Source organism: Pinus tabuliformis, chromosome 6 (genome assembly GCF_031772625.1).
Source record: "Pinus tabuliformis cultivar Carrire ecotype Pingquan chromosome 6, CPIR1, whole genome shotgun sequence".
NCBI lineage: Eukaryota > Viridiplantae > Streptophyta > Pinopsida > Pinales > Pinaceae > Pinus > Pinus tabuliformis.
In genome coordinates this window covers 121,360,532-121,383,430 of record NC_142292.1, presented here as the reverse complement: position 1 = coordinate 121,383,430, position 22,899 = coordinate 121,360,532, and the positions used below count along the sequence as shown (strand labels likewise).

The 22,899-nt window shown below is 39.3% G+C and overlaps 1 protein-coding gene across 1 annotated transcript in view; it reads left to right on the top strand.

Moving 5' to 3' along the window:
• Positions 1-22,899, top strand: part of LOC149257639 (pyruvate kinase 1, cytosolic-like) — a 347,863-nt gene that overhangs the window by 159,037 nt on the left and 165,927 nt on the right. Inside the window, exons 15-17 of the mRNA XM_089381665.1 lie at positions 12,033-12,113; positions 12,837-12,908; positions 13,044-13,133. Of these exons, the coding sequence (XP_089237791.1) occupies positions 12,033-12,113; positions 12,837-12,908; positions 13,044-13,133 (243 nt within the window). The remainder of the gene's footprint in view (positions 1-12,032; positions 12,114-12,836; positions 12,909-13,043; positions 13,134-22,899) is intronic.

The window sequence follows — 22,899 nt, the reverse complement described above, 5'->3', positions numbered from 1 at the left end:
TTTCAGTATTTTTACAGTAATGAAATGAAATAAACACAATACAGTCTCAAACATACAGATCAACAACTGAAATAAATAGACAAACACACAAGGTACATCGTTATTTTGGAAATCGTCCTCCGAAAAACCCAACTTGGGAAAAGTAGTGCAACTGTTTTGAGGGTTTTATTATTAAGCAAATTTTCTTGAGTACACTAGGTGCCAAACTAGCTCACCCGACATAGATAAATAATCTGGCAGTAATACCCCCTTCGGAAGCAGATATTCTGAAAGTCTGCCCCACGAAACCTTCTCCAGCACAATCTAAAGCACTGTGTTAGCCCTCCTTGCCTCTGTGTCAGCCTGAAAACCTCTGTGTCAGCCCTTTGAGGCATTGCTCAACCTCTCTGGCCCTCTACGTCACTTCTGCAGCCTCTGTGTGGGTGACGCAGGCCCTTCTCGCCTCTTCGCAGTCACTGCTGGCCTCTGCATGGCTCCCTCTAGCTCTGCGTCTACCTCTTTGCCTCTGCGCTGGTCTTCTGACACTATCTTTGCTCCTCTGCCTCATATTCATTGCGCCGCTCGCTGCAACTCTGATGAATGGTTCGATTTCCCTTAGCAAACCCCTCTCTAGAAAATTGAACTGACTGATCACTCTTTTGTATCTCTAACTAACCCTCAAGCCTCCTCTTATACTTTTTTTGTTGAGTCTTCAACGACCGAGATTACATCTTTAATCAACAGCTAAGATTAGATTTGGCTTGATCCATGTCATTTAGAACCTCCTAACCCAGTTTTATATTAAACCCATTAATATTTTTATTTTTCCTAAGTTTAGACTTAGGAACTCATAAAAAATATTATTATTTTTTAATATCTCTTTCACCGGTAGAATTTCCCCAAACCATTTCGGGCCTTGGAGATCTCTTGTGCTTTAGCCTCTCCACCAATTTCATCGCTAGAGCACTTCTACTGCTACCCAAAATCAACACTCCCTCTTAGCGAGGAATGTGCTATAGTAATACTTCACCACTGAGGATCACCCTGATTATACGGCATCGGTACCTGTGTTGATGCTAGGCCTTCTTGCCCAACATCCTCTACATTGCTGCATCATGTACTGTTGCCCATGGCCATACCACTTCCACTGTTACATTTTGTACGACAACTCACTCTTCGTCCGTGCTGCTGCTGGTCCTTCCACCCAACACTGCATTTGCACTATAGTTCTCTCTCATCATGCTACCCATAGCACTACCATTGTGTTAAATTGGCAACTAGGGCCAAACTCCATGTGAGTCAGCTTATTTATGGCAGCTGATATTTTTATTGGATGCCTCTCGTCGAGAGATGTAAGATTGATCCAAAGATCATCCGATTCCAATAAGTATTTATGGAGATATGAATTTATTTTGATTATGGATTTATTATCTAGCCGACCAGCAACTTATGTAGGCTCAAGAAGCCCAAACATCATGTCTATTCAACCTATACATTTTGGCATAAATAGAAGAGGATTTGATGTCATTTGCAACACACCTCTTCATGTGTAGTCTCCTCCTCTCCACATCTGGGTTTTTGGTGAAGGAGAGAGACACCATGTGTGATACGTTGGTCTTCAAGTAATGCCCTAGCTGCTGTACGTTGCCCCAGCCGCAGAGATCTGGCCGTAGTAAACCCTAGCCACAGAGATCTGGCTGCAGTAAACCCTAGCCACAGAAATCTGGCTGCTGTAAAAGAGGTCTCATATGCAGCCAAAGGAAAACGTTCTATCCGCATTGCCGTTGTGGAAGAGCCGCAGTCATAATGCTGTTCATGAGGAGACCATTATACACTACGCATACATAAGGATATATATACGCATGGCAGACAATACAACGCAGCAAGATCTGTATATGCAATGATACAGTAAATGCATATGTATATATATATGTAGTCAATATAGATATCAACGCACAACTTTCACACTCAGAAATGCAATGTATATACACGTAGACAATATGCAGATCAGGGAAGCAAAACGCAGCCAAAAAGGAGAAACTATTCATGCAGGTTTCCATACGATGTAATACGCACAAGATGGACACCTTATCCAACACAGTCATAAAAGAGACATATACGCAGATCAGGGAAACATGTAAAATGCAGCCAAAAGAGAATTGTTCATGCAGTAAAAAGACATGTTCACGCAGTTAAGAAGATAAGAATTTCGCATACTTCCTCTCGGAAATTTCAGGTGTGGTAGCCGCAGTCAAAAGATAAGGTATTCGTATATGCAGTGATCTAAACTCAGGTACAGCAGACCTGCATTCAAGGGTGATAGATCACATTATAGACTACAACTCAGATTATTATAATCCGCAGATCACAGATTGATGGAACAGTTAGAAGGTTGGACCTAGCCACTGCCAAGCAGTTACAACGTGAAGGATCCATGTTAATGGCACGTAGCTGTAGGTGACAGCGTGGCAAATCCAAGGCTGTCTATAGCAGTCTTGACACCTGATCTCAGTGGTTCTTCTGTAGCAGTTTAAGCATGTTGGACAGCATAATATAACAGTGATTAGAAGATGAAAATCTCGGACGAAGGGACTGTGTTATATACAACAGTCCTGAGATATCTCGGTAAAATCTCAGTGGCAATACAAACATCTTGTACAGCAGTGACATGGAACTATAGCCTAGTTGCTTTGCTAGGCTGTAAGCCATAGCAAGCAGCTAAGGCTGATATGTATATGAACTAAAGAATTATGCACATTAATAAAGGGCAGCATGTTAAAGGGCAGCGTGATAATGGGCAGTATGATGAACATGGACAGCATCATGAGATATATGGGCAACATGATGAATATATATATATATATATATGGGTAGTATGATGTAGATCATGGACAGCATGATGTATGGGCAGCCTATGAGATCATGAGCAGCGTGATGATGCATGATGCTGCATGATGGTGCTACATGGTAAGTTGCAACAAATGGACAAGATGCAGAATGATGATAGGTGGAGTCACCTTGGAGATTCAGTTGAAACAAAATGTCTTCAACTGATCTCATCGTTATACAAAATGATCTATGCTAGATCTAGATAAGTCAAAGTGTTGACTTCTGTTGTAAATGTACTATCTCTCTCTCTCTTTCTCTGTTGAACTTTGAAAAACATAAAAAAGAATTGATCAAGGGTTTCCCCACACATTGTGGGGTTTGTCCCTGGCTTGCGCCACATCTTGTGTCTTCTTGTCTTGTCTGCAATTTATATTTATGTTCTATCTGCAGTTTACTTTATGTGGATGTGATTGCTAATATGGAAAAGAAATTAAATAAATTGCTCTAGCATAGAACATACCTAAAATTAACATGGTATTAGAGTTGAGGTGAAGACAATGCCCAAGCAAGAGTGAAACAACAATCACCAAAGACAGTTGGGACAAGACAAAAGGATCAATGGGTTCTTCACAATTCACTTAGGGTGAAGTCGAAGCAGAGCATATTATCAGAATGACGTAGCAGAACTTCTGATGGGGCATACCTCAAGATCACTTCATGGGAAGTTCGGATCTAAGGGTGGAAGGAAAGGTAGATGTCTTGGTTATGAGTTCGGCCCTTATGCGAAGGAGTGTCCGAATGACAGAGATGCAGGTCATCAAAGAGACATTGACTCTTCAAGGAGGCAAAGAACCCAGTGCTTCAAGGCACTTCATCGGATAGAAGGGTGCACTCTATAATTTGATAGAGATGGAAACAACCGTGGGATTACACTTGAAGCCAATGCCACCTATCCTGAAAAAGGAATGGAAGTCAAAGGTTTTATGGTGGCATTCGTCGATGGAAAGGTACGTGTTTGAAAATTAAATTTTGAAAGATGTTTTTGAGTTCAGGGTTGTATCAAGTTGCAGGGAGTCCACCAGGGGACCATGTCCATTGACACAACACCGGAGGTCTGTGAGTTAGATGGTGACAGAGATGCCTGAATTCAAAAGAGCATGAAGGTACATGTCTGAGATGTATCGAAGGAAAATCTTACAAGGGGACCATTCCCCCTCATGTAGCGGTCCACAGGTTTGGAACAACCTGTGGAGTTTGAGATTCATGAACAGGAATCTCATGTATACAGGTGGAAGAAAGCCCTCTATGGCTTGAAGCAAGACACCCCGAGCATAGTATGAAAGGATCAACAGCTGTCTGATGAAGCTGAGATTCACTAGGAGTGAAATATATCCAAACCATCCGAAGGTTGTGGATGACAGACCTCTCATACTAACACCTATGTCTGATAGGTGCAGACCCTCTCATTTGTAGAAGACAGAGGGAGTTGGATTCCGAATGTGGAAAGATAAACTGCTAGCCTGTGACTACCTCGAAGATCTTAACTTTCAGAGGTTATATGACGGACTTGATTTGGGAATGCCTCTGAGTTTCATAAACTCATTCGCATTGATGTTCTTGGTGAACCTCCGTCCGGACATATGTTTTGCAGTTAGCATGGTGAGATCATATTTGGTTGAGCCTCATTGGATTGGTGCCAAGAATCTTCTGAGATATCTTCAGGGCACAATCTCTCATGGATTGAGATACACTGCCGGAAAGATGAAATTGCATTATTATTCGAATGTTGAATGGGCAGGCAGTGTGGAGGATCACTACAACACTTTTCAGTGCTGGTTCTCTTTGGATTCCGCTTTGATGCAGGAAGCAGAAGTTGGTCGCTATAAGCACCGCCAAGACCAAATACATGGATGATCTCTTATGAAGCTGCATGGTTGCGGAAGCTCTTAAGTGAGCTGTTTTTCTCTGTGACAACTAGAGGTGGGATTCGATTATTGAGGAATCCCGTATTCGACAATTGCTGCAGCAGACAAAAATCAGATACTACCTTATCTGGGATATGGAAAGTCGATGAGCAAGGAGGCTCCATCGCACTGAGATGATGTACAGGTCGCTAAAGCCCCGGGGGAAAGATCAAATTTGTGATTTTCTCGAACGACTTGGAGTCATCGAGAGACCTTTGTAAAAGGGTCCTGCATGTTGCATACATTGAGCTCTGGGAGCTCTGGGGGGCTTGCGGTTTTTACTGGAGCAACATACGACCACAGGGTGACTCACCCTCTCCTAGTGGTGCGCACTGGAACAAGATGATTTGCTCCCTTGTGGGACAAAATGATTCGCTTCTCTTGTGGAACAAGATGATTCGCTCTCCTGTGTAGCAAGATGATTAGTTCTCCTGTGAGGCCTGGATTGATGTGTTCTCCATGGCGATTGTAGTAGGATTGATGTGTTCTCCTGTGAGGCCTGGATTGATGTGTTCTCCATGGCGATTGTAGTAGGATTGATGTGTTCTCCTGTGAGGCCTGGATTGATGTGTTCTCCATGGCAACCTAGATGATGTGTTCTCCATGGCGATTGTAGCATGATTGATGTGTTCTCCATGGCGATTATAGCATGATTGATGTGTTCTCCTGTGAGGACAGGATTGATTAGTTCTCCTGTCGAGGCATCCTACCCATGCAGTTTGGGACTCATGGGAAGTACCTCTCATCTGATCAATGAGCAGGGAAATGAAGTTAGGGACCATAGTAGTACCGATGGACGCATCGTTGTATCTACCGTACTCCCTACGCTAGGATGACCTCCATTGATCTGGGATCAATGATACTGGTCTGGACCAGTGGTAGGAGTTGTACCATACTATGACGCTGACTTCGGGTCGGTTGAGACTAGTCTGGAACCAGTGGTACATACTCTGAGACTGACTTCGTGTCAGTGCAGTACTGGTCTGGGACCAGTGAGAGGTACATACTATGACGCTGACTTCGGGTCGGTTGAGACTGGTCTGGGACCAGTGGTAGGAGTTGTACCATACTATGACGCTAACTTTGAGTCGGTTGAGACTGGTCTGGGACTAGTGGTACATACTCCGAGACTGACTTCGTGTCAGTACAGGACTGGTTTGGGACCAGTGGTAGGAGTGGTACTCACTATGACGCTGACTTTGGGTCAGTTGAGACTGGTCTGGGACCAGTGGTACGCACTCTCAGACTGACTTTGGGTTAGTGGAGAATGTTATGAGACATTCTCGATCAATTCTTCTTCTTCATGGTTCAACAGAGCTAAGCTGAGCAGAGCATAGCATAGCATAGCAGAACAGAGTTGAGCTGAGCAGAGCATAGCATAGCAGAGCCAACAGAGCATAGCAGAGCTGAGCAGAGCAGAGCAGAGCAGCAGAGCTGAGCAGAGCATAGCAGAGCCAGCAAAGCTAAGAAGAGTTGGGCAGAGCAGTGCAGGGCACTGATGGCAGAGATAGTACAGTCGGACTTATGGATCACCGGATGGAGTTCTCCCTAGTTGAGAGGGAGTGTTAAATTGGCAACTAGGGCCAAACTCCATGTGGTCAGCTTATTTATGGCAGCTGATATTTTTATTGGATCCCTCTCGTCGAGAGGTGTAGGATTGATCCAAAGATCATCCGATTCCGATAAGTATTTATGGAGATATGAATTTATTTTGATTATGGATTTATTATCTAGCCGACCAACAACTTATGTAGGCTCAAGAAGCCCAAACGTCATGTCTATTCAACCTATACATTTTGGTATAAATAGAAGAGGATTTGATGTCATTTGCAACACACCTCTTCATGTGTAGTCTCCTCCTCTCCACGTCTGGGTTTTTGGTGAAGCAGAGAGATACCATGTGTGATATGTTAGTCTTCAAGTAATGCCCTAGCTGCTGTACGTTGCCCTAGCCACAGAGATCTGCCCGCAGTAAACCCTAGCCACAGAGATGTGGCCGCTGTAAACCCTAGCCGCAGAAATCTGGCACTGTAAAAGAGGTCTCATATGCAGCCAAAGGAAAACGTTCTATCCACATTACCGTTGTGGAAGAGCCGCAGTCATAATGCTGTTCATGAGGAGACCATTATACACTACGCATACATAAGGATATATATACACAGGGCAGACAATACAATGCAGGAAGATCTGTATATGCAATGATACAGTAATTGCATATGTATATATATAGATATCAACGCACAACTTTCACACTCAGGAAATGCAATATACATACATGTAGACAATATGCAGATCAGGGAAGCAAAACGCAGCCAAAAAGGAGAACTATTCACACAGGTTTCCATACGATGTAATACGCACAACATGGACACCTTATCCAACGCAGTCATAAAAGAGACATATACGCAGATCAGGGAAGACATGTAAAACACAGCCAAAAGGAGAATTGTTCACGCAGTAAAAGAAGACATGTTCACGTAGTTAAGAAGATAAGAATTTTGCATACTTCCTCTCGGAAATTTCAGGTGTGGTAGCCGCAGTCAAAAGATAAGGTATTCGTATATGCAGTGATCTAAACTCAGGTACAGCAGACCTGCATTCAAGGGTGATAGATCACATTATAGACTACAACTCAGATTATTATAATCCGCAGATCACAGATTGATGGAACAATTAGAAGGTTGGACCTAGCCATTGCCAAGTAGTTACAGCGTGAAGGATCCATGTTAATGGCATGCAGCTGTAGGTGACAACGTGGCAAATCCAAGGCTGTCTACAACAGTCTTGACACCTGATCTTAGTGGTTCGTCTATAGTAGTTTAAGCATGTTGGACAACATAATATAACAGTGATTAGAAGATGAAAATCTCGGACGAAGGGACTGTGTTATATATAGCAAGTCCTGAGATATCTCAATAAAATCTCAGTGGCAGTGCAAACATCTTGTACAACAGTGACATGGAACTATAGCCTAGTTGCTTTGCTAGGCTGTAAGCCATAGTAAGCAGCTAAGGCTGATATGTATATGAACTAAATAATTATGCACATTAATAAAGGGTAGCATGTTAAAGGGCAGCATGATAATGGGCAGTATGATGAACATGGACAATATCATGAGATATATGGCAGCGTGATGAATATATATATATATATATATATATATATATGGGCAGTATGATGTAGATCAACATGATGTATGGGCAACGTATGAGATCATGAGCAGCGTGATGATGCATGATGGTGCTACATGGTAAGTTGCAACAAATGGACAAGATGCAGAACGATGATAGGTGAAGGAGTCACCTTGGAGAATTAGTTGAAACAGAATGTCTTCAACTGATCTCATCGTTATACAAAATGATCTATGCTAGATCTAGATAAGTCAAAGTGTTGACTTATGTTGTAAATGTACTTTCTCTCTCTTTCTCTTTCTCTATTGAACTTTGAAGAACATAAAAGAAGAATTGATCAAGGGCTTCCCACACATTGTGGGGTTTGTCCCTGGCTTGCGCCACATCTTGTTGTCCTCTTGTCTTCTGCGATTTATATTTATGTTCTATCTGCAGTTTACTTTATGCTGATGTGATTTCTAATATGGAAAAGAAATTAAATAAATTGCTCTAGCATAGAACATACCTAAAATTAACACACTGCTACTGCTGCACTGCAACTCAGTTACTGAGAAGTAAGTAATTGACCTACCCAACTACTGACATCCTTGTTAGGCTAGAAACCCTCATGATGCCGAGGCTCTCTCTGCCGCTATCCTATGCTCCCTCTGCTACTTCTGCGTTGTTGCAACAAACTCTGTGCCTCTTGCACCGCTGCAAACACCTCTGTGCCTTCTTGCACCGCTGCAACATCCTTTGTGCCTCTCGCACTACTGCAACATCCTCTGTGCCTCTCGCACTGCTGCAACCCTCTCTGCGCTGCCAGGGACTACTACACTCTAGCACTCTCTGCAGCTCCATCTGCATCTGCTTCTATCGACATCCGCCATCTTGCTACTGTCACTTCGGGGCTCCTGTAGCTAGATATGATCCAAGAGTTTGGGTACCTCAAGGATCCTGCCCCTCATCTCCTGTAGTCCTCCTGACTACAGCTTGATGTCTCCCCACCTCTTCTCTAGAGGTACATGAGCACTCATGGCACAATCGTCATCATCCTCTACCTCCTTTTCTGCCTTTGCTGGCATTGCCTTGGAGTCAGACGCCTCTCTCTTATTCTTCTTCCTCGGACACTGATTTGGATGATGGCCTAGTTCCCCACATTTTAAGCACTTTATCTTGGAGAGGTCCTTCTTCTTCCTCTTCCTCTGTTATCCCGCAGATGCTAGAGCTGCATCCTCTTCCTCCTCTTTCTTGACGCGGTCTCCTTTGCTAATACTTCCCACCTTGGTCAGCTGTCTGAGCTCTTCTTGACGAAGAGCTGCCCATAGTTCTTCCCAATCTGGAAGATGCTCTCTGCCCAAAATGCTTTGGACAAATGTCTCCTACTACTCAGAGACTGTGTTCAGGGCGGTCCTCACATTAACTCCTGATCCAGCGTGGCTCCTATGGAATTCAATTGGTCTCGAATCTCCTTCAATCTACTGAGGAAGTAATCTACCTGCTCCCCTTCTGCATCTAATACGACTGCAACTGATTCTCTAGTAGCATCTTCCTCTGCATGAAAGTGCCTTGAATGTCGTCAAGGTGTCCCACATTTCCTTTGCCGTATTCTTCTCGACAATATGCTGAACGATATGATCCTTGACCCCATCAACGATTATGCATTTTGCCTTGGCCATTGCATCCTCATACCTTTCGTTATCAGCAGGGTCGACTGAGATAGCCACGGTTCTCAAGGAAAAGGCCTTGATGCGATGTCTATCTAGAACAGACAGGATCCTGGTCTTCCAAATGACAAAGTTGGACGCTCCGTCCGGCCTGTCTTGATCCCTTAGTCCATTCATGGCCATCTCTGGTCTTCTTTTCGACTTCTCTGACTCTCTACTTCCCTCCTGGAAGTTCTCTGCTAGACTCCCTCTGAGTCTCGATTTCCCTCCTGGAAATCCTTCTGCCAATCGTCGAATCACACCTCTCCGATCTCCTATGCACCTGCAACATTGATATGGATTTCTTGGCTAGAAATCCGCCTAGCTAGCGATGCCCTCTATCTTGGTTCTGTCCCATTAAGTACTGTTCTGCCTCGACAACAACAACACCCTACCAACTTCACTCTCCGCAATCTGCCCACATTTTCCTATGCCCCAACAACTGAAGAACTAAGCCTCTAGGCTTTGCGCAATCTTGGCAAGGTTGATTTGCTCCCCTACCCAACTGCATCAACCCTCCTGGTCTTTGCGTGGCTCTTCGTGAGCCTCTTCTTCCTTCCTTTGCTTTTGCTCTGGCCTCTCTTTGGCTCGAACTAATGACACAGACCCTCTGCGTCAACCCTTCTTTGTTGCTTTCTTCCTAGGAATAACTTCTGTCACTCGGGACAACTGTTTTCTGCTGCAAATTCTCTAATTCAACTGGTGCCTTCAACTCTCCTGTGATCTGCAACGCTCTAATACCATGTTGAAATTTCTAACTATTACTTGTTAGAAATTTTATCTGTATTCTCTGGTTTATATCACCTACTTGTTTAATTACTAACAAGTTATTTAACCATATAAACATTGAAATAAACACAATACAGTCTCAACCATCTATAGATCAACAACTAAAATAAATAGGCAAACACACAAGGGACATCGTTATTTTTGGACAATCATCCCTGGAAAAACCCAACTTGGGAAAACCGGTGCAATTGTTCTGAGGGTTTTATTATTAAGCAACTTTTCTTGAGTGCACTCGGTGCCAAACTGGCTCCCTCGATACAGATAAATAATCTGGTAGTAATACCTCTCTTCGGAAGCAAATATTCTGAAAGTCACCCCACGAAACCCTCTCCAGCACAATCTGAAGCAGGATGTTAGCCCTCCTGGCCTATGCGTCAGCTTGAAACCCTTGCGTCAGCCCTCTGAGGCTCTGCGTAGCCTCTCTGGCCCTCTGCATCACTTCTGCAGCCTCTGCGTGGGTGACGCAGGGCCTTCTGGCCTCTACGCAATCACTACTAGCCTCTGCGTGGCTCCCTATGGCTCTACGTCTGCCTCTTTGCCTTTGTGCTGGTCTTCCAGCACTATCTTTGCCTCTTTGCCTTTGTGCTGGTCTTCCGGTACTATCTCTGCTTCTCTGCCTCGTACTCATTGCCCCTTGCTACAACTCTGATCACTGGTTCGATATCTCTTAGCAAACCCCGCTTTAGAGAATCGAATTCACTGATCACTGGTGTATCTCCCACTGACCCTCAGGCCTCCTCTTATACTTTTTCTGTTGAGTCTTCAACGACGAGATTACATCTCTAATCAACGACTAAAATTAGATTTGGTTTGATCATGTCATTTAACCTTCTAACCCAGTTTTATATTAATACCCATTAATATTTTTATTTCCTAAGTTTAGACTTAGGAACCCATTAAAAATATTAATTATTTTAATATCTCCTTCACTGGGTAGAATTTCCCCAAACCATTTTTGGGTCTTGGAGATCTCATGTGCTTTAGCCTCTCCACCAATTTTCATGGTAGAGCACATCCAATGTTACCCCAAATCAATAAAACCCTAGCTCTAGAAACATTCATAAAGTCATCAAAGTGTGGAGCAATGATATTCTTGCCGATTCTGAGCACACATTTGCTGATGGTTATTTTTCAGGTCTTACATTTTGATTTTGAAGACTTGGCATACTCGACAGTCTGTGGCTTTGGAGCATTCGTCATTAAATGGAACCAAAAAAAAAAGTCTCCTTCTAACAATAGATGCATAATATAGAATAAAGCATCTTAAAATTCCCAAAATAGGATTGGAATTATATATATATGTGTGTGTGTGTGTACATATATATATATATATATCAGAAAATTTGAACCCGAATCAAAATTAACCGTTGCTGATCGCAAACTTGAACCCGAACTGTGTGACTTCGTCTGTAACTAAGATGAATTTAAAGTGACAAATAAACTAATTTGTGCATTTACTATTTATTGTGGTAATCTTTGCTCTTCAAAATGCCTTTGATTACTGGATAGTGCAAGCTTTGATCTGGTGGATTTAATGTAGCCTTACAAAATGCCAGGCACTAGTCTATTTTTGTGTTAAGGTTTATTATTCATCTTGTGATTTGATTCTGATGAGTTTTGTACTTTTATATATTGCTGTTATTTGTACTTTGTAGGTTATTGCAACTTGGGGAGTTGGCAACAACATTGACTTTCTTTCTTTGTCATACACACGACATGCAGAAGACATTATACAAGTAAGAAGGATGACATAAAGTTGCGTTCTGTCATGTTCTGAGCTTTGTGCTATTACTTCTAGCTACTATGATGGATCTCACATTTAAAAAATTCTATCAAGCTCTTTTTCTGGAACCAAACTCATAATGTTATCTTATGCGTTTTAATTTGTTGCCTGACCTGTTTCTATGGTGCCTGTTTTTTCGTATTCTTTTACAACTTTTAAGTAGATGGATTATATTAAGCATCAAATATGAAGCCATTATCATATGTACCTCTGAAATCATTCCGAATTGACAATGATTTTATGAGGTGACAATTTTTACTTCTGGCTTCATTAGTAAATGATGATGTAAAATTGTTTGTTTTATTTCTGTGACATGTGACTTGCCCCTTATAATTGAATAACCTCAAATAGTGAGTGCTACATCTTAAGGATTTTATATTGACAGTTAAACCGTAGTTAACATACTGTATCAGATATATTAGGGGACACCTAGAAATTTGTCTTCATTAGTAAATGACGATGTAAAATTGTTTGTTTTATCTCTGTGACATGTGACTTGCCCCTTATAATTGAATAATCTCAAATAGTGAGTGCTACATCTTAAGGATTTTATATTGACAGTTAAACCGTAGTTAACATACTGTATCAGATATATTAGGGGACACCTAGAAATTTGTTTGCTTGATGCTAACTTTGCATTGATATAAAACCTGTTTCCTCCTTTTGTCTTCTATAGACCCGTGCTTATCTTAATGGGCTTGGGAATCTTCATCAGACACAGATATTTGCTAAGATTGACACTATAGAGGTATTTGGTGTATCACTGAATGAAGTCTCCAAGTTTTAATCTCTTCTTTTCATGTTTAATCCATCATAGATATGCACATTGCACAAGAAGCAGTTTCTTATTTGAATCTTAATATACATACAACTTATGTTACAGGGTCTAGTACACTTTGATGAGATCTTGCGAGAGGCAGATGGTATTGTCATTTCACGTGGTCATTTAGGAATAGATCTTCCACCAGAGAAGGTAGCCTTCAATATTGGTGTAAACATTTTTCATATTTCCATTTCCAGTTGTTTTTTTCTCATAGATAAATGAATATTGCTGTCTTTGTAATTTTACAAGTATAGTTGTGCACTTGTATGGAGGTGTCTTATAAATTTGTGCTTTTACTAAATACAAACTTAATGTGTCTCTGGAGTATGAGGTAATGACATGATTGATGGAATCGTCTGAGATGCTCTCTTGGTAAATTTTATTCATTTGGGATTGTGATTTTTGTGTCAATGGAGGTTCAAATGCTTTGCAGCTTCAAATAAGTGATATTTACTTAGGTAATAGATGCAGTATAGCAGTGTGAACAGGTAGGCAAATCAAATTGTTTGGAGGACCATTAGTACGTTGTTGATGCCATCCCTAACTGCCAACAATTTTTGTAGATTAGATTAGTTTTAAGGGCATCTGCAAGCTGGAAGTTAGGAGACAGCTTATAGAAGCAGTGCTGGTTTTTTTATTTAGGTTCTTGTTGAAGTATTACCAGCTTTCCTATTACATGTTTTCTGGTTGTGAGTTCTATTGAATCTGGATTATATTATGCAGGCTCTTCTTATGGTTGACATATTGAGCAATGTTTTATTTAAGTTTTTAACTGGGGCCGCCCTGCACTGATTTTGATTAGCAAGAGAGTTTCTACCCTGAAATGCCAAGCCTTTAGTACTATGAGACTATGAGTTTATTCATGTTATGGTTGAAAGCTTTGTTTAGTGTTTTTAATTGAACTAGGTATTTGGATTGGGTCAAAATATGTGGCCTTATCCTTACCACAAGAAAAATATGATAAGTGCCTGATTAATGTTTCTGTACTTAGCAATTTCTTCCCATGCGGTGAGGGTAAGGTTCCAGGAATTACATTTATGTGGAAATTTATAATATCTGCCCTTTAAAACACTACAAATTTCACCTTATTTATTTGAGGTTCCTTGGATCTATTTCATTGAATTCTCATATTTACAGCTGTATCTGAAGTATAAATTACAGTAGCAATATACTTCCCTTCCACCCAACTGAATCAGTAGGAAAGCTCAAAAACTAGACACTCTCCTTTATCAAGTGGATCCAAAAATTACATTAGTATATAGCAGATTTATTTCAGCAGTAAATCTGATTTCTAGTTTCTTCTCAGTATGCTAAAACCACGGTTGCGGGGGAGCAACTCCCCTCTCACGCCTCCGCTCCCAATTCGTGCTCCGAGTGGGAGAGGGCTTCTTGAAAAAAAAAAAAAAACGCTCCCTGGTTTTTTGGGAGTGTTTAGTCTTTTTTTGCAATTTTTTTTGTTGTTGCAGTAATGCAATTTTTTTCAAAGAAACAAATAAATTTTGAGTGGGGCAGCCTAATGATCAAGCCTATGGCCTTAGTATTGATATGCGATTCATGGTAATGTTAAATTCTTAAATTTTTTATTTTCATCTTTTACTTAAATTTGTAACATTACCATGAAATGACTCAGGATGTTTGAGAGTGGTTCCGACCTCATTGGATATTATATGGAGAAAGTAGAATTTTAGATTTCATTCAAAATCCAGCAGACTTATCAGTTTTTCAGGATTTAAAGATTGGAGGGATTGCAATGTTTCCATTGGATTTTGTCATGTATTAGGGTATGGAACTCGTATTTAATCAAGAGCACCAATCCCTCTATATACCTTGATGTTAGTGACATTGGTTGTCGAACTCTTCTATCATGACCCTCATAAAAGTGTACGCATCACTCAAATAAAATCTTGACTTGACATGCTATGCTTTTTCTATCTTATGTTAATGCTTAGAGGGTGATATTAATGACAAAGATCCCTATATAGATCTAGAGGTAATGACAAAGATACCTCTGGATATTAATGCTTAGAGGGTGATATTAATGACAATGATATTGATTTTCCAACAAGACTAAAAAATTAGACATTTCTCGTGGCGGCAAGAGGCCCAAGCATTAGCAATAGATAATAGATTTACTTGTCTTTTCTAGTTTCTAGTAGTTTTTATAACTACTGACTTTTTCATATTTATTATGATATTTTTTGTAAACAATATATGACAATTTATGTTTGAAGTTGGCAATTATAACTCATTAGTAATGAATTATGAATATGATGCTTCGTGAAATTTGAAAGTTGTTTCATTTCATTTCATGTTAGATATTATTTGTTGTAACAGTTACACTTAGCTTACAAGTACAACTTTGGTGATCAATGATGATAAATGTAATATATTGAATTTTGAAATCTTGAAACTTTAATATTGATGAATCATGAGACTCAATATGTTGTATGTTACTATGTTACTAACTTGTGGACATCGTTGATGAAGATTATAACTTCTAGATGATTGTTGTTATATGGTTCAATCTATGTTTTTAATATTTAATTCATCATTTTACATGCTTTTGTTGACATATATGCATCAAAATATAAAAAATAAAATAAAAATATATTATATAAAAAACACTTTCGGAATCGCTCCCAAACCGAGAGCTTCTGAAAATATCACTCTCGCCCCTGCTCTGTGTTTTCGCTTCCGCTCCCAAGTAACCTTGGCTAAAACACATCACATTGTTGGAAATATTGAGAGGGGGGTGAATCAGTGTTTCTTTTCAATTGTTATTTTACCAGTTAGATTCTTCACAATTTAATTTAAATCAGTGTATAATAATTGTATTATTAATCAAAAAGAAATTGTATACAATATAAATATGTTCCCAAGCTCCAACTTGGTTTTGATGAGGCTTTGACCCTATCTATCCAAGGCACCAACCTTGAGTTTAGGAGCACCAACTCCAAGGACACCAATCCTATGAATGCTTTGTATTAGAGAATATGTATGAGAATCTTCACGTATCACTTCACTTCATTGGTTTGTCAAGTCTATCACTGCTGCCAACTCAACCACCTTGTATCAGCCTTATAAGTTGTCCAGTCATAGAGATTCCATGTCTTCAACCTCTATCCCACAGGAAAACTCAATACTTGCTGGTCCACACAAGTCTCTTTTTAGATTAGCCCTGTATTGCAGTTACATCACTGTCCTGAACAATTGCTGCCCATAATCCTCAAAGTAAATTGATCCTTGAACTGTCCACAATTTTCTGCAAAAGAAATGACCCTGTAATTGTTAATGAATAGTGGAGAGGACACCTAATCACTGTCCAACTCAAGCCAAGAGAGCACTATCCATAGTAGCACTGTCCGCAGTCAAGGTAGAGGTTAATCAACAGTTAGGGGAAGACTGTCATCACACTTAGCCTGTAATGATGTTGTTGTAGTAGCCTCCAGACAACACTGTGTAATGTTACTAGCCTGCACTAGGTGTCCGCATTGCAGCAGAAGGAAGGTCTTAAAACACAATCCTTACTCAACCCTAATCTACAGTCAAACAGTCCAAAGTCCTGAGAAATAGTCCACAGTTCTGAGCAAGATCTTATACCCCAAACACAAACCTTACTCCGCCCTAATCTACAGTCAAACAGTGCATAGTCCTGAGCAATAGTCCACAGTTTTGAGCAAGGTCTTATACCCCAAACACAAACCTTACTTCGCCCTAATCTGTAGTCAAAACAATCTGCAATTCCGAGTAATAGTTCGCAGTTCTGAGTTGTCCTCCCTAGAAACAAATCCGCAATTCTGAGCTTGTATAGTTCACGAGATGTGGACTTGTTGTGTCTTTCTTTTCTTAATGAATCTGAACTTGTCTGTCCTCCAAAAGTGCAGAGTTCCTTCTATATATATACTCTTTTGTGCATGAAAAACGAAGGGACGTGTCTCCTAGCTAAGCCGACATGAGTTTGATAAGGTAAGGTTGGCTCATTGGCAGATTCTTGACTTAAATTTGTAAAATTTTGTTCTCTCTCGTTATTTGGAATTTTGGGACACATAATAGCTCATTAGAAAGGTAAAATTATGCCCTTTCAGATGCTCCATGCCTCATGTGAAATTCCTTTTCTAAGTTAGAGAAAAATATTATTTCATGTGACTGATCCTTTAATAGTGCAAAACACGGAGGCATGGCAGAATGCCTTTGGGCTTCTTCATGGTTTTGGTTTCTTAATTGATTATCATCATCATATCCCTACCTGCTTCATTTCATTGATATCCTTGTCTTCTTCAGTATATTGACATCAATGAAAACTATACTAACAATCTCCCCCTTTGTCATTGGATGGCAATATTCTTCTTCTCTTCCCTTTTGACATCAATGGAAAAAGGGTGCATAAGAACTCCCCCTGTCGAATTGCTCCCCCTATCATGCAACATCTTATGAATCAACTTAGTGTGATGCTAGAGCAATACCCCCCATCTTTTGGCAGAGATGTTCAAATGCTTCTCGAGGAAGGGGTTTGGTGAAAATGTCTGCAATCTGCTCCTTTGTATTGATATATTCCAACATGATGTTTTGTTCAACTACTTCTTCACGAAGAAAATGATATTTGATTGGTATATGTTTGGTCTTTGAGTGTATCATTGGATTTTTACTGAGATTGATAGAACTTGTCTTATCATAATAGATGGTGATTGGTTGGTCGGTATCTATGTTGTTATGAAATTAGCTCACAAAAAAGATAGATGAACGCCATAGAAATAAGCCTCTTCGAGGGGGCAACCTCCTTTACATTACACAAATGAACAATTCTTGGATGATACAAATGACAAGACATCCTTTCTATATATAGGAGTCTAAGGGGTCATAATATAATCAGAGCCGACATAACAATAATAATGTAAGGGCACAATAATAACAATAGTGGGCTTCTATGGGGCACAATAATAACAATATGGGGACTACATGGGTACAATATAATAAGGGGGTTGTACTAATAACAATAAGGGGTTACACTAGTAGTATAGGGGCCTAACATGCCCTTCTCCTTCAAAAAGTGTTGTCCTCAACACTTGAGTAGTTCTTGATGCTTTTGTATAAAATTCTTGTCTTCCCATGTGGAATCTTCAACGGGTAAGTTCTTCCACTTGATGAGATACTTTGAAATTGATCGATTTCGTAGCTGTCGGGTTCTTGTTTCTGTGACTGCTCTAGGTTCCAATATGATTTTTCCTTCATCTTCAAGTTTTGGCAATATTGTTTGAATTGGGATCTTCTGCAACTTTTGAATGAGTGGCCACACTTCTTCGTCCTTCTTCCATTCATACCTTGTTTCATTTATCAAATCTGGTTGGATAATAGAAATAGCACAAAACAATGCTTCCACGTCCTCATCCTTTCTTGAGAGTGCATCTACAACAAAATTTTGCTTCCCTTTTCTGTAGATGATGTCAAAGTCATAACCCAACATATTTGTGACCCATTTTTTCGATTCTTCTAAAGATAATCACTGTTCTAAAAAGTATTTAAGACTATCATGATCCATTTTTACCTTGAAGTGTTTTCCCATTGTGTAAGGTCGCCATTTTTTAAGTGCATGTAGTATTGCCCACATTTCCTTCTCATAAATAGCTTGCTTGAAATGTAGCCGTAAAAATACCCAATCACCTACATCAAAACTTTTTTCACTGCAATTTTGATCTACCTATTGTTTCATTTGATTCTGCACCAAAGTGGCGTTATCCTTTAAAAGTTGGAGAACTTGTTGTTGATGCTCGATGTGATCTCTCACTGCTTGAACATTTTTCTTCTTGATATGTCCTTCTATCTTGATAGTTTGAGTGGTAATTCTAGCCAATGCATTACAAGATATGGTTGGATTCATTTCTTCTTTTTCGATGTGATCTTTCACTTCTTGAACCTTTTTCTTCTTGATATGTCCTTCTATCTTGAGAGTTTGAGGAGTGGTAATTCTTGCCAATACTTTACAAGATATGGTCGGATTCATTTCTTCTTTCTCTGGGGTTGGTTCCTGGTGTATATCCTCTTCTTTTGATGTTTTTCTTTCTCCTCTTCATAATCTATAATTTCTTCTCAGCACACTTATGACCTTTAGAGCATTTGCTATCACAATTGTAACAAAGCCCTTTTTCTTTTTCAATTGTTGTGGTGTAACCCTTGTAGGTTGTGGAAGGCTAGGAGAAACAACACTTCCATCTTTATAGTTGTGAGGGGTAGACTTCCTTGTTGCCATAATTTTGCTTTCCACTTTGTAACAAAGCCCTTTTGCTCTTTTTTCTTCCAATTGTTGTGGTGTTGCTCTAAAGAAGGTGTTGCTCTTTGTACCCTCATAATGTGCTATAATTTCCTCCGTGAAAATTGACTACATAACAAGTGGTTTATGAGGACAAAGCCCTTTATACCATAAAAATTGATCTTGTCCTAAATATGAAGATGCAATACATACCTTTTGTAACAGTGGTATATCATGTAGATCAAAATATTTCTCCATTTGTAGTATCCAATTTACCGGATCCTTGCCATCAAACTTTCTCATCTCAATTTCTTGATTTTAGGAGCTCGATCTTGAAACCACTGTAACTCTGTACTTTCGGATCTTTAAGTTCTGAAATTTGGGTCTATAATAGCCCTCTGAGTCTTCTTTCTAACTCCGCAAGTCTGATTGCAATTGGATTCTGAAGAAAGGTTTATCCTCAATCTCCCGCGATGACCTAATTATAGACCTTTTCAGAAGAGCGAACTTGTAGAAGTGCCACATGTCACTGTTTTGACCTTTGGATATGAAAAATTTACACATGGAACTACAATCTTTCCTCTTTCTATAACTTCTTACGAACTTTCAATCTGATGCTCAGAGAGACAGTTATGACTATTTTCCCCAGGTCACCTGTTTGGGATGTAATTTGGGAGCCTGCAGAAACCCTAAATGTCTTGGACTGTATCTCCGAAAATATAGTGAAACAAGAGCTGAAATTCAGACCCGAGGTTCAGACAAACTTCTTCTCAAATGGGTTTTTGTTTTACGTTCTGAAACTTTCTAGCGAAAATGTTATAGTGAAAATTCCACGATGACTTGTTTTAGATGAAATTTTGGAGCTTGCAAAAACCCTAACTTCCTCAGATCATATATCCTAAAATATAGCGAGACAAGATCTGAATTTCGGACCCGAGGTTCAACGAAACTTCGTCTCAAATGGGTTTTTTTCTAAGTTGCACGAAACGTGGGCAGAGGGCCCGTTTCTCGAGGAGGAAACATGGCCAGTATGGCCAGAAACACATTTTTGGGCCTTACGTCAGAGTTTCCTCTTGTAACTTGACTTTTTCTTGTATGTATTTATTTATTTATTTTTATATTTTCGCTTCTAATTTTCTATTGGGCGACTCAAATATCCTCTAGATGCTTCTAGATGTCTCTCAAGCTATAAAAAAATGAATTTTTTGAGTGGGGTGGCCGAATGTTGAAGCCTATGGCCCTAGTGTTGATATGCAGTTCATGGTAATGTTAAATATTCTCCTTTATTTTTCATTGATATTCTCCTTTATTTTTCATTTTCATCATTTTACTTAAATTTTTAACATTGCTATGAAATGACTCAGAATGTTTAAGAGTGGTTTCGCCCTCATTGGATTTCATATGGCGAAAGTAGAATTTTAGATCTCACTCAAAATCTAGTAGTCTTATCTGTTTTTCAGAATTTTAGGATTGGGGGGATTGCAATGTTTCCATTGGATTTTATCATGTACTAGGGTATGGAACTTGTATTTAATCAAGAGAACCAAGCCCTTTATGCAGGGGAGACTCCTAATAATCAAGAGCATGTAGGCTACTAGGGTATGAAACTTGTATTTAATCAAGAGCACTAAGGTCGTTCGACTATGTAAGAGGAGACTCCCAATCAAGCACGAGATAAGAAATTAGAAATATCTCGTGGCTGATTTTGGATATTTCTACTTTCATTATGTGATATTTCGAGTAAATGTGATGTAAATTTAGAGACTTGTAGTTTATGCATTGACAATTGACAATTTTATTATAATGTAATAAATTAGAATGTATCATATATGCTTTATGATTGCACATATTTCTTAAATGTCCATATATATATATATATTCGCGTTTCCCCGTTTCCAAAATTTGGGGGGTCACGTTTCGTACCCGTGCCTGTTTCGGAAACTCGTACCCGTTTTCCCGTTTCGTGCAACTTATTTTTTTTAGGTTCTGAAACTTCACAGAGAAAACATTATTGCGAAAATGCCACGATGACCTGTTTGGAATAGCGAAACCCTAGAATCCAAAGTTTTGATACCAAATGTTATGAAACCAATTCACAAAAAAGATAGATGAACGCCTTAGAAATAAGGCTCTTCGAGGGGGCAACCTCCTTTACATTACACAAATGAACAATTCTTGGATGATACAAATGACAAGACCTCCTTTCTATTATAGGAGTCTAAGGGGTCATAATATAATCAGAGTCGACATAACAATAATAATTTAAGGGCTCAATAATAACAATAATGGGCTTCTATGGGGCACAATGATAACGATATGGGGATTACATGGGTACAACAATATAATAAGGGGGTTGTACTAGTAACAATAAAGGGTTACACTAGTAGTATAAGGGGCCTAACATATGTTAACATCCTTCAGAGCTTCCTTCATCCATAATATTTGAGTACAACAATTTGCAACAACTATATACTCGGCTTTAGCTGTAGAGAGTGATATGGATGATTGTTTTTTGCTGAGCCAAGATACTAGACAATCTCCCATGAAGAATGCATTTCCACTAGTACTTTTTCGATCATTGATACTTCCGGCCTGTTGACCACTACGTGTCAACTACCCATAGCAGTACACCCCCTTTTCTTCGCAAAAAGGGATAGCGCTTGATCGACGTGTTCATGCCATTCGACAGTCATCGTCGACCTGATCATGTTATGTTGTAAACCCAGTCTACATGTGTGAATTGTAAATAATCTTAGCAGATATGTGTCATGTATGTAAATTGCCTAGGTGGACCTAAATTTCTAGTGATAATCTACACTCCGGAAGGTTTTTTGTCTCACCGATCCATGATCGGCAGAGTTTTCCTTCAGCCTAACCCCAAAGCCGGAATGAATTTTGTCATTAGAATCTTAGAGGAATCCTGGTGTGTTAATCTGCTAGATTATAGTTGTGTCGCAGAACTGGGTGGTTTTATGAGAGTCTATGTCAAATGGGTTTTCCCCCTTAAGATGTAAAATTGTAAAAGTCATCATGTAAAATGTCTTGAGGGTTAGAAAATGTTCTAATCCCCTCATAAGTCCTAAGTCCTAGGTCCTAGGTCATTTTTTCCAAAGGCTAAGTTCGAGGATCCATTTAAAAATAATTTAAAAATTAAAAAAATTAAAAAAAATTAAAAAATAAAAAAATAACTAAAAAATAAAAATTTAAAAAAATAAAAAATAAAAGAAAATTTATAAAATAAATTAAAAAATAAATAAAATTTAAAAAATAAAATATAAAATAAAATTTATAAAATAAATTAAAAAATAAATAAAAATAAAAAAAAAATAAAATAATAAAATAAAACAAAAAACTTAAAAAATAATGAAATAATAATATTTTGAGTAAATAAATGCAGAATTTCAATTTTTTAAAGCATTAAAAATTCGACGGATGAGATTAAGAGATATCTTGATCCTCATCGATGGTCGAGATCATTTTGATGTGGATCACTCGAACTAGCTGTTGGGAATTTTTCCTTTAAATAGGGTGCTAGGGGTCATTTGAAATCATTCGATCTGTGAGTCTTGTGCTGAAGAAGCTCTCTTGTAAACTTTTTCTGGTGCTAATAAATAAAGACTTTGGGGTTGAAATCTTGCTGGTGTTACTCTCCTGAAGTGCTGTTAGTTGTTT